Source organism: Stegodyphus dumicola, chromosome 1, assembly GCF_044657685.1.
Source record: "Stegodyphus dumicola isolate Sdum_Otavi_A_Nest chromosome 1, ASM4465768v1".
NCBI lineage: Eukaryota > Metazoa > Arthropoda > Arachnida > Araneae > Eresidae > Stegodyphus > Stegodyphus dumicola.
The window spans coordinates 57,842,627-57,860,752 of record NC_140768.1 but is presented as its reverse complement, the minus strand read 5'-3'; the positions used below and the strand labels follow the sequence as shown (position 1 = coordinate 57,860,752).

General features: G+C 30.5%; 1 protein-coding gene across 1 annotated transcript; it reads right to left on the bottom strand.

The window, feature by feature from the left end:
- Positions 1 to 907: 907 nt before the first annotated feature.
- Positions 908 to 17,085, bottom strand: LOC118189421 (uncharacterized). The gene is made up of 5 exons (XM_035360015.2): positions 16,956 to 17,085; positions 11,279 to 11,408; positions 5,974 to 6,119; positions 3,940 to 4,069; positions 908 to 2,875 (listed from the first exon to the last, which is right to left on the bottom strand). The coding sequence occupies exons 1-5, from the start codon at positions 17,005 to 17,007 to the stop codon at positions 2,629 to 2,631; spliced, it is 705 nt and encodes a 234-aa protein (XP_035215906.1). The 5' UTR covers positions 17,008 to 17,085; the 3' UTR covers positions 908 to 2,628.
- Positions 17,086 to 18,126: the final 1,041 nt, after the last annotated feature.

Below are 18,126 nucleotides of genomic sequence, written 5' to 3'. Positions count from 1 at the left end.
TGGCAAAAGTGAAAATGAACAAAAATTTCAGAATTTTAATTAATCCTTAATTGATTTTAAAAAATTAGTTATTATTTACTTCATATGTTAGATGGGACAATACATTTAGTTCTTTTTAATTTATCAGTCAACTTTTACGCTTGCTTATGGAAAAGAAAAGATCAATTTTTCTTATCAGTTTGGTTATAGCAAACTAAACTTTTGGTTCCTTGAAATTTATCATAGTGGGATTTGACTATATATTCTAAATTTGTTGAATATTGTATTCATTAATAGAAATTTTGTACAAGTTTCAGTTTATTAGCAGTTTAGTATTAATAGCGATAGAGTATGTTTTGCTCATTTGAATACGGAAAAGTGTATGAAGATTATCTACCGTAAGGGAAGAATGTTTTCATGGAAGTGGCTTGTGTTTATGTTATGCTGGGGAAAGAACAAAAATACTCAAGTTTTGTTTTTTAAGATTCAAATTAAGTATGGCTATAAATAAATGTTCAGGCAGTTTTTAACCACTTTGATAAGTCAGTAATAGATATATGTGAAGGTTACGTGTTTAGATTTTATAGTTACAGGTATTTAGATCTGATATGATCTTTACAGCTATTAGATCCTCTTAGCTAAAATCTGTACATTAATCATATTTTAATTAGTACACTGCCAAAAAATGTCAAATTTTGTAGTGTGCTTGAATGTGTTGTTGAAACAGTTGCATATATCTGTATGAATCATCTTGTAATTAAATGTTATCTTGCTGATATTATAGAGAATAACAGAAAATGTCAAAATTGCATTACCTTTCACGTAAATTCTTTAGATTTTCCTCCCAATATTTTTGGCATTAAATTGATTGTAATGCACTTTTATGAGCAATTAATTAGTATTCATTCCAGAAAAAACGCATCAAAGGTAGAGAAACTATATATTTATTTAAAATTTCACACTACACTGTAACAATTCTTATCGCATGAAAACACAACAGAATGACATTGTAATGAAAGGTGAAAAGTCATGTATATCATACGGCTTGATGATGAAAGACTGTATATGATGCACCGCTGGGATTCACATAAATAAAAACTGAAACATTTAAGTACAGAGGCATAATAAACAAAGTAGTTTTTTTACATTTTCGAAAATTAGAATCAAACTTACAATTAAAAAAAAAAAAAATATTACTTCTGAGAATCGCTGTGTCCTATTTTACTTTATACTTGGAATGATGTTTCTGTTTATAACTGAGAAAATGTTTTAAAAATTATTTAATTTTTCAATAAGTTATGAGAATATCGCTTAAATTGTTGTCTTCGTTAATGTAACGGATAGTAATTTAAAAATCAAATCAAACTGTCATTAGTTGGATCGTATTATTGAAGTAATATTGTTTAAAAAGAAGAATGCATTATAAAAAAGCAATTTTTGAACATATTTAGTTCTATTAGTGCTAAAAGGGCATCAGTTAATATACTGGAAAACTTACACTGTTACCAAGTGTTATATGCAAATCTTAATAAGTAAAATAATATCAATTTCTTAAAAATTTAAAAATTCAGCCTTAAAATTAGATGTGCCAGTTGTGGAAATTAATGTAATTTTGGAAAATTTACATAAATTAAACGCTAAAGACAATTTAAAAATTTAGAAAAATTTTTTTAAACTTATTTTCCAACGGCCGGCACTAGCCGTTTATGGGCGTTAGCCACTCTGAGTGCCAAAGCGGTGGTCTCTCCATTATGAAGGCAGCTAATAGGTGAACCACCGTTGGCTCCTCTGAAGGGAGGAAAAATTTACATGCATGCCTTCACCGAGATTTGAACCCGGGCCTTTCGGTACGGCAGTCAGAGTCACTAAGCACTTCTCCCTCTGGGCGTTAGAACTACCCTTATATTAACATTTTCAATATTATATAAAATATTAGTCTCGTTTTTCAAATGATTTTGCCAGAAGTCTTTATCAAATATTGGAGGCATTTTCTAAAATAATAATAATAATAAACTTCTAAAAGTTAAAAAGAATGATGCATAAAGACGTCATATGTTTTGATTCAGAATTCCTAAACTGTTATGTTTAAATAATAATAATAATAAATAAATAAAAATGCTTTTTAACACATATATTTCAGTATAATTCAGTATTTAAACTTTTGATAAAAAGCATCTAGTAAGGTTCAATTTAATTAATTTAATTTTAGAGATGTTACGGTTCCATATTCTTATGTCTGTGTGAGTTATGAAAATTCTGATTTTTAAGTAGACCAATAATCAGAATGTGATATAGAAAGAAATTTCCATGAATAGAAGTCAGTAGAATTTTTCAGCTGTTCTAAATACTTACATACTTGTATGTATAGCATATAAATAAGTTGGAAGGTTTAAACTGTGAAATATTGTCAAGGTCTTTAATATTTATCATTGAATAAATATTGTACTATATAATCTGCTTCTCTGCAAAGCATTTTCCAATATTTCTCTTCTGGACATTCTCATCTTGTTTACCTACTACCAGGATTTTTCATTTGAATGAAGTTATGTGTTAATTGAGGTAAATCGATTAACGACATGAAATTATTAATTATGAGGATGATAACATATAAAAATGGGCAAAATTAGGCTGAATGAAGTTCAAATTTTTTCAGTTCCCTAAATAGGCTGCAAAGAGCCGAGACAACACTGAATCGGATTTGGAGCCTTGAGGTTGAGTGCCGGGTGCGGGCAACAGATTGTGGCATTCATGATTTTCTGATCCATAGCCAGTGCACACAATGTCTGGAAGCCTAGAAACAGCATTCCGAAGCAAAAGTTGCATGAAATCTACTGCCGCTTTGCCACATTTTTTCTCCACTGTGTTTCTAGTGCAGGTCATGTACCTTTGATAACCACTGAAATAAAAAGCCCAAGTTATTTAAAACTATCTTTATTTAATGAAATATAGTAATGTATAGGTAAATAAATCAGGAGAGGATAATCTTAATATGAAATACCCCATAAAGTTTTTTTTTTTTTTTTTTTTTTTTTTTTTTTTTTTTGAGTCTAAAATAGGGGGAAAAAAATTAAGACATAAAATGTCATTATTTTCTCCGTATCTTCTGAAATTTATGAACTAAAATTACCTGTAACCATTAAAAGACTCCATGCGTTAACCTTTTCAAAAATCTAATCTAATGAAGATGGTAGACTAAATTTTTCAAATTAGAAATCTAAAATTATATCTTGCAATTTAAGATAAATCATGATTATTATTATTGATTCTGATAATTCGCTTATATACGTACAGTTAAACCAAAAGTCAAAATTTTATATAATTCCAGAAAATATTAGCTATGCATACATATAATTTAATGCAATTTAAACTGCTGTACATGAATGAATATTCAGATATAAATAGGTAAATTAAAACGATTTTGCTTTATTTGTATTCAGACTGATAACATGAAATACCTTCGGTTTTATTTAACGTATTTATTTTATAATGTATTTTCGCATCATATAATATACATCATATATAAGTAAGTCATTAGTCTTTTCTCTTGTTCTTTATTTCTAAGACTTTCAGTATTTAAAATATCTAATTCCAAACGCTGACTGAAGTCCTCTCCTACTCTCGTTTTTTTAGCAATCTTATCATATTCTTATGATTTCTGTTTAAAGCTTGTACTGATTTGTAACGCTATTTCTTATTATCTCAATTCATATGCATCAGATTATAATTCTGTTCTAAATATTTTAATGCTTTTAACGTATTTGTTAAAGGTACAATTTTTAAATTTTACTATGATCCCTTTACTATGTTTTTCCCCCCCTCCAAATATATGTGTGCATTTTTAACATCAGTACCCTGGAAAATAAAATTTAAGAACTCCCTCTTAAATTTCAGTCTAAGTTTAGATATATTACTGTTTGCCGCTAGTTATGTTACACAATAAAAATTAAATTATTTTCTTACCAGCATGCCATGGGAATCCTATTTTGAAATTCGGATGTAGATATCGCTTCGAGTCCTGCTTGCAAGTCAGTTAAGCATTCTTTCTGTAAGCTATGTGCGTCGTTTAAACATGGAGCATGTTTCAGATAATCTAAAGTAGAGACGAAAAAAAAAAAAAAAAAAAAAAAAAAAAGTATTCAATAAAGGAGAAAGTTTTTAAACTTTTTAAATTTTAATCTAGGTCGATTTTTGTAATAAGTGTTTAGTTAATATGTTTTTGCAGCAAGTACTTAGTTGATAGTTTTTTTGCAACTTAGTTAATTGGTGCTAATGTACATAAAATGTTTCGAATTTTTTTAATGTTGTTTTTTAAAACCAAAGTTGCTTCAATGCATTTTACAGTGAAATTCGATAAAAGTATAAGTGGTTATGGTTATTTGAATGTTACAAAGCACACGAAGGCTATCTGCATAAGAGAAGAGATGCCTGCATGGAAGATTTCCTAAAGTAAAATGGCTTGTACCGTCGTTCCATGTGGGTAAAACCACAAAGATCAACTACGCAGCCAGCCCGTTCGTCTGGAATTTATTTCAAATCGAACCCCCAGGATTCAGAGATCTTAACCATTCTGCCACTAAGGGGGGGGGGTGTGAATGACTGACTGAAAACAGAGAGAAGACATCTATTCTGCGCCTTCTTGATTACTCTTAACCCAAAGCATCTCAGAGAAAGTTATATGAACAGTGCTTTCATATTCCGTCTTTCCCTGTAACCCAGCTACAAGTGACCCTTTTCATAATGGGAGGTTTTTCATTCCTTTACTCCACATATCGATTATAAATAACGAAGTTTTATCAGGTTTGTACCTAGGCCAAGAAAGTTTGTAGCTGCCACTGCTAACTATCATAAAGATCGAGCTACTAGACAAGTATTCAGTCTTAACGAAGTATGTGTACAGGAATACGAGGGGAAGTCAATAAATAAGTCAGAAAGACAATTACGAAACAACCCAACAAGATATTCACCTGTAAACTATTTTCGTTTCTCATCATATTCTTCGTAATTATTTATACACTTGTTTCATCGTTTTATCAACGCTGCAATACTAGTTGTATAAAATTCTTTGGGTTGCTATTTCAGCCACATCTTAAACATTTTTCTCATCTGCAAAGCTTATGCCTCCAAGGTGTTTTTAGTGGACCAAACAGGTAGTCCTATTGTTATCGTTATAATGCGCAGTATATTTATGTTATAATGTACACTATACATATATATTTACTGTTACAATGAAATCAATTCTTCCACTCTTCGCACTATTGGGTCAGTCTGTATCTGAAGAGATCGCACGCTTTGGTCTTCATCACAAACTTTGAAGTGGACTTTAGGAAACTACTCGACCGACTTGGGCATGACTTTAAGCGACAAACACTTCTTTCAATAAAAAGGAAACATTCCTTTAGGAATATCATTCGCCCGAAGACCTCTCCTCTTCCTTCATAAATATATATATATATATAAAGGATAACAGCAAGTTGCTGCTCATTAAGTTCCACAGACATTTCTAAAGTGAATTCGTATGTGCAACTGGTAACTAAAGAAAGGAATGTCATGAACTAGGACTATTCTCCCACGTATTAGCACACAGAAAAAGTACTTATATTGTTATTTTCAAATATATCGTGCCAGTTTGTGACTTACTTGATGAATTTCTCTCGTATTTAATCACATAATATTAGTCATCAGCCATTCAAAATACGTGATGGAGGTTCCAAAATTCTCTTTTAATACTGATTTCATAATAAAACTTTTCTATATACATCTAAGTTTAATAATTCCAAATAAAAAATTATCTGTTAACCTCCGTCCAAAAAAGGAATCCGAGGAATTTTTAAAGAAAGTTTTAGACGATATTTCAGCCATAGATTTCAGTGTAGTTTTGCTACTATACCCAACAGCGAATTTGATATTGCATAATTGTTTCTTGAACTGGGTTCATTTTTTAAACAAACAAGTTGCATGAAAGTTCTATGAAAAAGAATACAGGGAACTACTTACTCGCTCTCAGATCTGTTCCAGGAGTACAATACTCATTAAGTAATTTTTCGGATCCTTCGCTAACAAATCCGAGAAGTTCTCTTTGAAGAGGAGTCATGCATCGAAGAGTAAAATTTTTAAAGCATTGCTCGGCTTCGTTTATGTATCTGAAATTTACCATGAATAATAAGAATATATTAGTTTAATTCAAATTCATACAAAAGAGATTCAAAATAAAAAAGAATTATTAACTACTGATATTCCTCTTTTAACCGTCGTACTCATTCTTAAGAAATTTGGTAAAAAACTTAATTTTTTTTTCCGATAGGTAACAATCATTTCTGACAAGTCGCAGTCAGATTTCGAAAAGGAAAGATATGAAAGATGGAGAATGAATAGCATGTTAATGAATTTATTAATTGTTATCTATATTTGAAAACATAAGATAACTAGAAATATAAAAGACTGCATGTTATATTAGTTAATTCAAGAAAAGTAAGTTTGAGGGAGATTTTTGAGAGGCAACTTGCACATATAAATTTTATAAATGCATTTATGAACATCCCAGCTCATGGTTTAGATCAGCGGTTCTCAACCTTTTCACTAACGCGTACCATCTGAACAAAAAATGAAAATCTTTAGTACCACCGCTACATTTTACAAGGATTATTTTTCAATTTCTGAATTGAAATATTAAATAATAATAATAAAATCTGAAAACTTTTAGATTTTACATTACGTCCAAAGGGATGCTTTTTTAACCTTTTGTGTGTTACCTTTATTTATTAAACATCATGTTCTTTGCAGTTAAACCATAAAATTCAATTCAACAGCAATATCGAAAAATAATTTTAAAATAAGCATATCTTTAGAATTTTCGATACACAGTCTCACGCGCTGGAGATAGAAATCTGGTATTTTTTCCTGTACAGTTTTGTCATTGCTCGCTTTGAAATCGTTAAGTTTGTTAATCAAAAATTCGTTGTAAATTTACTTGTCTATTATTTTTGAACTTCGATAATTTCCTCTTAAACTATTCTTCAGATTTATCCTTTAAATTGCCATGCTTAGAGTCAAGATATCTTTTAAGAAACTATGGTTTCATACTTTGATTGGATAATAGTTCACCGCAAACAACACATTGAAGTTGAGAGTCCATTTCATCTTCATTCTGAAAAATCCAGATGATAAATAACTTTCATTATATTTTCTAGAAACATTTTGCTTTTGTTTTCAATATTTTTAATGCTGGTAGATTCTCCTGGATCCATCACCTGCAAATGGTCACTTTTCCGCTCAGTCAATCCTCGCCATTTTCCCATTTTGAAAATATAGGTTTGTTTTATTATTTTTTCAAAAATATTTAAATGCACAATATGTTACGAGTTCTTCAAAAACAGAAGACGATATTCTCAAATCGGTAGAAAAGTAAGGAATAAAAGCAACAAGAAGACAAAATACCTACTGATAGAGACAGCATACTGATGTAAAAAATGATTCTCATTGAAAATGGAGCAATATGAGCCCGGAAATGGCGACATAAAAAGAGCTGACATGCTAATAAATCGATAAACTGTAAGAGAATGAATGAGATAATATTTCCTTTTTTTATAGGAATTTATTTCCTATTAAATACAGCATCCATTTCTACGAGTATAACGCCTTTTAAAAACATCATTTTTGGCAAATTTTGTTATGTCTACGGCTGAAAGAATATTTGTTAAATGTACAACATGGAAGCACCACGAAAACAGCCATGCAAACAGATCGTTCGCCTGTTCCTGAAGTCTATAAGCGGCTATTGACCTTAAATAAACCTCAGATCGCATAAATTTAGGAGCGTTGGAGAAAAACTTCAATTAGGATGTCGGAGTTTTAATTTTTGAATTTAATAGCTAAAAATACTTTGCTTCTTTGCGTACCACCTATTTTTCTCTTGCGTACCACTAGTTGAGAACCTCTGGTTCAGATAATGTCTTAAAAAGGTAGGTACAGTATGCGAACTGGCATATGATCCAGGAGGGACAGGGATTTGAAATGCAACTGTAATTATGTAAAATATGATACTGGTCAAATTTTAAATTTCGAAGCTGTATTCTCGTGTTTGGTTTCGAATTCAAATCACGGTATGTTTGCGGCTGTCCAAATTTCTATAATTTCGTTTAAATATGATATTACTAAGAACATTAAATATAAGATAACAATGGATCCGCTTAAGTGAAAGATAGCGAAGCTCAGTCAAACTAACTGTAGGTAAATGCAGGTGAATGGGCTTTATAATGTTTGGCAATCAAAAATTATTTGTCAAAGACTGTTTTATCGTATTTTTTATTATTATTACCGCGATTAAAAACCTCAAAAATATACTTTACTCTGGAGAAACGAAAAATTAGTTAAGGCCTTGGATATGGACTTTCTCAAAACAGTCTAAGAAACCAGTGCCTTCTCGTAAAACTCTTATGCCAACTAAGCTACATAATTTAAAATTAGATAAAATAAGGTTGGCGTAGGTTTTGAATAAAACTTTACCAGTTTCCAGAGTGATCTGACATAAGTTCTTCATCTTCAGAATTTAGCTTCTGAAAAAAGGTGGACTTATGTCAGAGCACTCTAAAAATTGGTAGAATTTTCATTGAAAATTTACATCAGTTTTAGGCTTTCTTTTTTGTTTCGGTGCAGGAAAATTTAAATTTTACATTGGCTCATTTGTCTCCCAATTAAAATTATATGACGCCTAAACACTTATACAGTTAATTAAATATAAAGGAGCACATAAAAAATTCTCATAATGAGATATATGTCTGGTCTTGTTTCAGCTTAATGATTGATTATATTCTTACGGACTATTGAAATTATTTTTTATGAACATTCAGGAATTACACGACTTTTGCTTCATTACTATCTTATAAACTGAAACATTTTAGAGTATGTCTTCTTTCTGGATACATATTACAGATACTAAAGATATAATATCAATGGCCCACACTTTTGCAAATGATTCATGTTCTGAAACGTAAGAAAACTGTAATATTTAAAGTTAAATATACATTTTATTTAAAACTGTAGTAGAATTTCCTTTATATATACATATGGCATGAACTCTACACTTCTTTTCAGGAAAAGTTCTTGTACGTTTTATTTTTAGTTAAAGAATTGAAATTTAAATTTCAATGAAGCTTAAAAAATCGCTGCAAGTATTTAACAGTTTTGTATAAATTAATAAGTAGTAAATATTGACACTACAGCGAGCCTGCTAAGGCATGGCAGCCACACTTTAGTGTCCTTCACTGAAGGATTTTCTCCAGTATACCGTTGTTTTGCAAGACAATGCTGATTTATCACACGCCTCACTCGACTTCGATAACACCGTGATGTACGGTCTCGGATACATTCGCTCATTATCCAACTTCTTTATTCCTCTTTCGTATGTGTATGAAAACTTAAATATATATTTCACTTACAGTATGAGTTAACGGGGTTAGTTAAGTTTCAATTTGGTTTATGATTAGACTTACCTGAAAAACAAAACTCGGAGTGTAAAAGTCTGGGATAAAGTACTAAAAATATTCTCTAATAGAACTAGGGATGTTTCTCCTAAATTAAGCTTCAATGTAGCAATCTTCCTATGTATAAATTATACTTCAGTGCAATTATAAACACCATATTGCGTGCAAAACTTAAGAAACAAGCTCATTTTTCAGCATAAAACCATGTAGTTGTTGGAAAAGGCTTATGTAAATATCAGCACAATAATGTCAGAGGGTACGTCGGGTACGCAAATCGTGAGGAGTCAGTGGACGTAGTACAAGAAATTTAAAAAGAAGAAAGAAAGTCGTGTTTCCAGGCAGTCTTCTGCAAATGAAAGTGAGACTGTACGACCCGTATGGCTACCAGTAGACATCGGGGACACCTTTTCATGCGATAGAATGATTGACAATCTTGAGTATGATAGAATAATTGACAATCTTGAGTGCGATAGAATTTTTGACAATCTTGAGGAGAAGCGTAATTTGACATCTGTCTCCTAAGAATTTGAAACTGATTAAAGTGCTGTTTCACAAGCTTAGAAAAACTTCCAAAAAACAGATGCAGCTGTATGAAAGGTTGGTGGTTGTCGGCTAAGGAAAACAATGGTGGCTGGTGGCAAAAGACTGGACATCTCATCAATGGAGTCACGTTCTCTTTAGTCTGACAAATGATTTTCGGCGCCAACTGATATAGAGAGAGGATAACATGCTTTTATCCCACCCATATGCGTCTTCTTCGGATGTCATTGGTTCTCAACATTGTTTTAATGGATGACAATGCACGGCCATACAGAAGTTAGACTTTTTAGCAGCTTCTGAAGAGAGAAGATGTTCATAGAATGGATTAACCAACGTGCTTTCCTGATTTAAATCCCACTGATCATGTGTGGAATACTTTAAAGAGAGACCTGGCGGCACATCTTACTCTTTGGAGAACGCAGACAACTGAAACAAATGCTGCTAGAAAAATGAGAAGTGTACCCTAAGAACTAATGAGATAATCTGATGGAGTATCGATAGAAGGTGCTACGCAACCATTGCAGTTAGAAGAGGTCACATCCCTTACTAAGCCTCTGGTTTGTTGTTCTTTCTCTTGGCCAGATAGTTTTTTGTATCAACTCATTCTGTCGATAAAGCATTTTTCTAATCATTCCATACTGTATACCTGTATACGTTCTATTCTTTCTCCTTTTTTTTTTTTTTTACTGTATTTTTAACTGACATGATGACTTTTTTTTTTTTTCGGAATTATTCAATTAAATCATAATCAGAAATGTGCAGAATATTAATCAGAAAAGCTGCTTTAATTTTGCACACTAGTGTACAATTAGGAATATTCGCACGCTTTGGAATCTTATCCACAAGGTGTCTCTTAGATACTGGAACACAATAGTGAAATTCTAAGTTTACCTGGAATAAAAAATGCACGGAGACATAATTAAAATGAAAATTGTTGTTTATTTTGTATAATGCGACAAAATCTTTGATGACACGTATAACATTTAATTTGTAATTTTACATTTTCAAATAATAACTGCCGATTAAATATTAAAAAACTAAATTTGTTCCTAACAGGTTTGCAAAAGGCATATTTTGGTATAGGTAACATTCCTTCTTCGATAAGAAAAGGATTTAGCACTTTCAAAACATTTTAATAGCAAACTACTTTTTTTTAAAAAAATATTTATGTAAAATAGCTTTAAAGGACTTTTGGTATTTGCTTTTTATTTTATAATACTTGGTTTAAAATTTAAGATTATAGCAAAAAATTTTTGAAAAGAATAAAAGAGAGAACTCACGTGCATTGTCTGTTCAGATCTGGTTCGTTGGTGGCGACACCTGTCGGGCTCTGATTGAAAAGCACCAAAGTAGCAGCACATAAATCCAGTTCTCGAAGATGGCATGATTGGGCAGATCCACAATAGAAAACTGTGAAGATTACACAACACACTATTAATTCTTGGAAACAAATACAGTTATTTAGAAAGTACTTAACTTTTTCTAAAAACCAGTTAGTTATAAAACAGTATTATGTGTAAGATTTGTAATTTTTGCTGATGAAAACATTTTATGCATTGATTTAAGAGTGAAAATTCAGCTATTTTCTTTTCAGCCATTTTCATTTTCAGCATGATGAATCGCAAAACATGTAACTTCTCCGAACTGGATCGAATATGTTGTGACAGTTTAATTCGCATTTGAACTCACAAAAACGAAAAAAATGTACATTTTCTTAGCTTAAAGAACAAATTTCCTTTTACTTAGCTTATTTTCTTAGCTTAAAGAACAAATTTCCTTTTCTTCCTAGGAAATTACTAGGAAGAAAAGAAAGCTTTCTTTTAATTTTGAAATTACTGTCTTCGCAACAAAATTAATATTTGACTAATAGAGGAAAGGAAATATATTCTGAATTGATAAAGGTAAACGTTTCTAATTTTATTACTGTTTCACGTATATTCATTTTTTGGGTTGTTTTCCGATATATTTAAATATTAAAAATAGAAAAGAAGAGAGTGCATTTAGTTTGTCGCATTTATTTGTATTTTTACCTGAAAATCTTAAATCTACTTTTCTGAAATACAACCATTTAAATGCATTTATTTCGAAATGTAGTTTTGGAGTAATGACCGCGATTTGTGAAAGAGATGTTTCATGTATTTACACGGATACAGTCTCAAGATAAATCTTTATATTATTGTAACGAATGTTGTATTTAAATAGGCAATTTTAGTAGAATTATAATTAAAATTGTTGTATTTTCCCGTGCAATGCACTGATTATATTGCGTGATATTGTGAAAACTTGTACGAATATCTCTGAGGAAAATCCAGAGTTAGAGTTCTGATATATTTCCTTTGATAAGAGTACATTTTATTAACCCATTATTGGAGTTGTGTATTCAATCTGTTACGAACCCGTACGCATGCAAAATTATATTATTTTAGCTATTCAAAAATTTTATTTATTCTGCAGTAAGGAATTAAAGAAATTCTATCAGCATTTTTAAATTGTAAGTCTGTAAATGATCAGAGATACCTCAAACATTTAAATTCCTATAGAAATAGACATATTCCTACAGAGAATTTTATTGGTAGCTAAGAAGCCATTATTCTGTAAAAATATATTTTTCTTTATTAGTCCTTAAAATGTACCTTGCTATCTATTGGAGCCTATTTGAGTTTTACCACAAAATTCAAATTAATAATATCATGGTTGTGATTCTTTTCTTTTAGAATATGAAGTAATAATTTCGAATTAGGAAAAAATGCAACTTTAATTTGGTATAAATTTTGAATGAAATTCTGTCGATTTCGAGGACAGTCAGACAAAGGTTAATTTCCTTCAACAGCTAAAAATAACTGTTTGATCCCTTGTGAAATAGAGTTTTATTTAAAATCTACGCAAAACTAAAGTTACGTTTTTGTTCAGCACTAAATTTTACCTGGCGTGTTTTTTCCAATTTAGTGACATAATAACTTTTTTTTTTTTTTTTAATTAAGCAAATTCGTCTCAGAGCAAGGGTGATATCAAATAAAAAGACTCAAGGAAATAATCGTCTGTGAATTATTTCTCGTTTAATAATACTAGCGAAAATAACCTGTAATATTGATTCCGTAATGTTTCAAACTGATTTTTATAATTATTCACTTTCGATTTCTAATTATTGTTATAATGGAAAGATGTTCGAATAACTTTGGAACATTACGAAATTTTGTGATAGCTTTTATCAGACATCTTGAAATGCCACTTTCACTGAGTACTTTTCTTTTCCTTTTGAAGGCAGCTTGAGATAGGCCAGCCGATTTCGAAATTGGAGTATGAGGGGGCGTTCATCCGAAGCTTTGGCCCAATTTTCTACAAACGGTACGAATTACGACCACGCTTTATAGCAAAAATAATTTCTTGGTTCATCGGCCTGAGGTCAGGTTGTTGATCTCCCTGAATACATTTTCATTCTTTCTTGTTTTCTTGTGATTATTCCTCCGAATTTCCATCTCAGGCAATCGCTTTCGATTCAAATTTGCTTCCTCTCTGAACAGTACTTTATTGAATATGCCTTTCTTATTTATTTTTTGAACGTGAATTTTTTCAAATAGTCTAATGCAGTCTGGGTTATTTCTTGTCGGTGTTAGTTCACGGCCTGTTGCTCACAAGAGATTTACAATACATGGTTTTGTTCCGCTATGAAACAGCATACTTTTTCTACTTTTATGATTATATTTTTAATGCAATAATTGTTGACTCATTTCTTTTTTCTTTAAAAGAAGTTTCTGTTGTTGTTTTGTTATAGAAAAAAGTTAACAGGATCATTTCATAGTATTAACACGGAAATGAAAATACTCTTCGTTAAAACGTTTATTGGCATCATAACTTTTGTAAATTCAAGTATGAAAGTAAAGTAAATTCCTAGAAATAGCTAAACAGCGTTGCATACATTGCATAGGAGCATTTTCTGTTGCACATCGTTAAACATAATATCCGGTTTCTTCCATCATAAGCTAATGAGGTTTGTGATTATTCTGAAAAGTGTCGTTTATTTATTCCTCCATAAGAAATTTTAAGTATTACGAAGTAATTTTATTGAGATAAATAATACAGATTCATACATATAACATCAAGTGAGTAAGAACTGAGAGAGGATAAGACGAGCAGATTCCACAGCTTTATTCCTAAAACATGAGTATCGTAACAGTTACCAGAATGTGAGCTTGAATTCTGCGGTTATTCGTATTTGAGTTTTAGCAAATTCGCTGAAAGTGAATTTAGCTTTTATATTGAATTTATTTAGATTAACACTGCTTTTATCTTGAACAGATAGTTATTAGCCCAAATATACTTACTAGCCCAGAAGGACTATTATTCTCGAAAGAGCATTTTGAGTCCAATCACTATAAAAGGCTGTAACGCATTTCAAATTGTTTTCTCACAATTTTATCGCCTTGTATTGCATTTAAAGAAACTAAATAATGAAGAATCTACATGAATGTATGTATGTTTCTGGCATTGGGAAAAAACAACGGTTCCTAAAGTCATCGAATTTTAAATAAGATAGTCCTCCACCCGAACACAGGCACCTGGACGCCCGAATTTAGAATTTCGAATTTGCTTTATTGTCTATTTCAAATTTCGTAAAACTTTAACGAATTTTTGATCAAAAAAGTCAAAAATTTCAAAGCGAGCAGTGGCAACACTGTAGGGAATAAAACACTTTTATCTCCAGCGCGCGAGACTGTATATCGAAAATTCTAAACATATGCTGTTTTTAAATAATTTTAGCTCAATGTGGTGTTAATCCAAATGATCTCGAAATGTGTACGTGTCTGTAAATAAAAATACGTAACATAAAATCTGAAAGCTTATACTTTGTTGGATTTAGCTTTTATACTGATTTAGATTTTATACTGAACTTTAGCTTTCATACTGAAATGGCATATACAATCTTCAGTTGACAGTACGTTTTAAACTTTTATGAAATTGTTGAGATTAGTACAAACGTCCCGCAGTCAAAACTTTGTGCAAATTATTGAGTTCAAGCCATTGTTGAATTCTTGGACAACTGTTTCATTTGTTGAAGATCAGCTTACTTTTAACAAATAGATAGGAACTACATCCCTATTTTAAATTACTGATTTAAAAAAACACCCACTTAGCAGTTTCTGAAATCACAATATTTGCCTTTTTAAAAAAATTATTATAGAATGTATAACTCTGTATAGTGATGAATAAAATTATATAGATGTGTGCCTTAATAATAAAAGAAAGCTTTTTCGTATTAATAACTTTCGAAAATTTCGAAACATTATTATAGTGTCCGAGAACCAAAATTGCTTTATGTGGCAAAATTGCATTACATGTATTATGTTAATTTACTTTCCAAAATGTAACACACATTTGAAGAATATAAATAAAATTATCCTTGTAGTTTAATTAAGCTGATCTAAATTGTAGCCCAAGTTAAATTTTGCAATTATTTTTCATTTAAATTTTGAATTTGAGAAAGGAACAATAAATTTGTTGTTCATTAATTCCATTTGCTAGTAAAATTATTATAAGTCAGCAAAGCAAAAAGCACTCAAAAAGTTGAGATTTTGACAAATCAGTCAATAAAAGGAAGCAATAAAGTATGGCAATACTTGTGCCTTGGGTTTGAATTAAACGATGCCATTTATACTCCTTATTGAACAGTTAATAACAACATTTAGTGTATGTGAAGAAGTAACAATTATATCAATGTGTAAAATGATCAGAATAACAAAAGTACCACTATTTTATTTCATAATGCAGTTAATTATTCATTTCATTATATATTTCTTACTTTGCTCTTTATGCAAGCTTATAGTTCTGTCGAATGGTTTAGTCTTTTGCACATCTTCAAATTCTGTCGAATTATAACTACTCTAGCTTAAGGAAAGACAGCTAGAGTTTGAACAGAACACATAATAGAGACTTTAAATGAAAAAGTTCTTTTCTTAAATTCAGCTTATAAATTGAAGTTAAATTCAATAATCCCTGGAGGTACCAAACATTTAAACCTTCAAAGAAATTCTGCATTTTGTCTTAGTACGATACTCTATATAATCGACATTTTAAATATATACTTTCCATTCAAGTTATCGAGAAAAAAAATAATAAGGTGAAAACGCTTATTAAGAACAACACATGGAATATTTTCAAGAGCATTTATTTTAAAATTGCTTTTTTGAGATTCTGATATTTTATGTATAGTTAACAACTCGAATTTCGAAGCTGAACTAGCAAGTGCCATTATAATTTGAGATACTTTTTATCTCAAGTTTGAATTATTATTAATTTATTATTGTATCAATTGTATTCTATTATTTGATTATTATAACTGGTTTATTATAATGTGTTATTATTAAGTTTCTAAATTATTTGAAACACCAAAACAGCAAAATTTCTGTAATTACATTCAGTTAATAGCTTTTAGAACGTTTTGCAAATGGCTGTCCCTTAATTTCATAAAGTAAAATAGTAACCGTCTCTTAAACTTAAAAGAATTTATTTATTTCATCATACTATTTACAGTTCTTATAAAAATGTGCGTTGTTTATTTATTAAACTGATACCTACATCGACGATTAAAAACATTCTTCTTTATTTTCACTTTACATGAACTTTATTTGAATAAATTAATATTTTTTCTACAGATTTAATGCCGAATAAATGTTGAAAGTAAATCTCAATTTTGTTTTCGAGATTTTAAATCTTTTATTATGAATGAATTTTTATTAAGATGTATAATTTATTTCAAAGAAGAATAAGTTCTTTCATTAAAAATCAAATTAATATTCTTTTTTATTTTAATTGCAAATAATTATTAAGTCAGCCACAAACTTATTTTAGAACTTCTAGAAAGTTTTGTTATCATTAAAACAGTATAATTTATTGCAATGGAAAATTAATTCTTTCATTAAAGTTTAATAAAAGGAGAAAATAAGGAATGCATTTACCAACCTGTAGCGATGATGCCAAAACTCAAAAGTAATTGGGACAAGAAACTCTTCATTGTGACACTAGCTATTTCTCTACAGCAGAACAAACGAATGAATTGCCAAGATAGAAAACTTCATCTTTTATATCCAGTGACCTACTCTACGTGCAGAGGCGGGGTTACCCGTTTCGTTGGCTTTTTTCTTCGATTCATCAAAGCACAGTCCACTGCAACTCATAATCAATCGTCCGTGTAATCCAAAATTTTTTATTCCATTTTTTTCAGGAAGTTCCTTTGCCTAATTAACGTGGTTATGACCAAAAGCAGAACGGCTTGCGTAAATTCCACTGCCTCAGCAAACTAAGCGCTTGCTTTGGACAATGCAATGTTCTGAAATTGACAGTGCAAACACTTAACTGCTTGGCTGAGAAAATGAAACTTACGAAGCACATGTAAAACAAGTGATTGTTCGAGCCTGAGTTTATCAAATGAACTCCAGCTGAAACGCTGGAATAAAATAAGAATACTGATATTCGAAACTGTTTTAAATGTTGCTGTTGCTGTCCATATTAGATTATATTTTAAATACATATAACAAAAAATGTAATACTCTTCTTCAAGATGCACAAAAGACTAAACCATGAAAATGCCTATGCAGTCAGCCCATTTTTAAGGATTGGAGCCTGGATAAATCTATTATTATTCAGTTACCCCATCGGCCATCGATAAACTGAAAATAGATAAATATAAATAAACTAAAACACATAACAAAATGAAAGGAGATTCAATGTTCAATGAATAAGATGAGAATTTTATTTACATGCACTTACATGTCTGTATACATGCCATATATACAGTTATTAACATTTACTTTGCATGCAGTGTATACTACATGCGATTATTTTGTAGTCAAAGTGAGTCCGATATGATGTTGGAAACATCCTTCATTAATTGCACTGTTAGTATGAATACTTAAATAGTATATATCAAGAATTAGGTTGTAAGGATCTTAAGTTTTACTAACGTTTATTTTATTTTAAATCTTTACTATCACTTCTTATTTTCTACTTCCGGCCAGAATTAAAAGCTTTAACTTATTTATGCAAATTTGTCTTGCGAACGCCAAGTACTTAAGTTGTGGCTTTTTGCCAAGCTAGAGAGAGAGGAAGGAGTTAGTAGAAGCAGGCAGCTTGC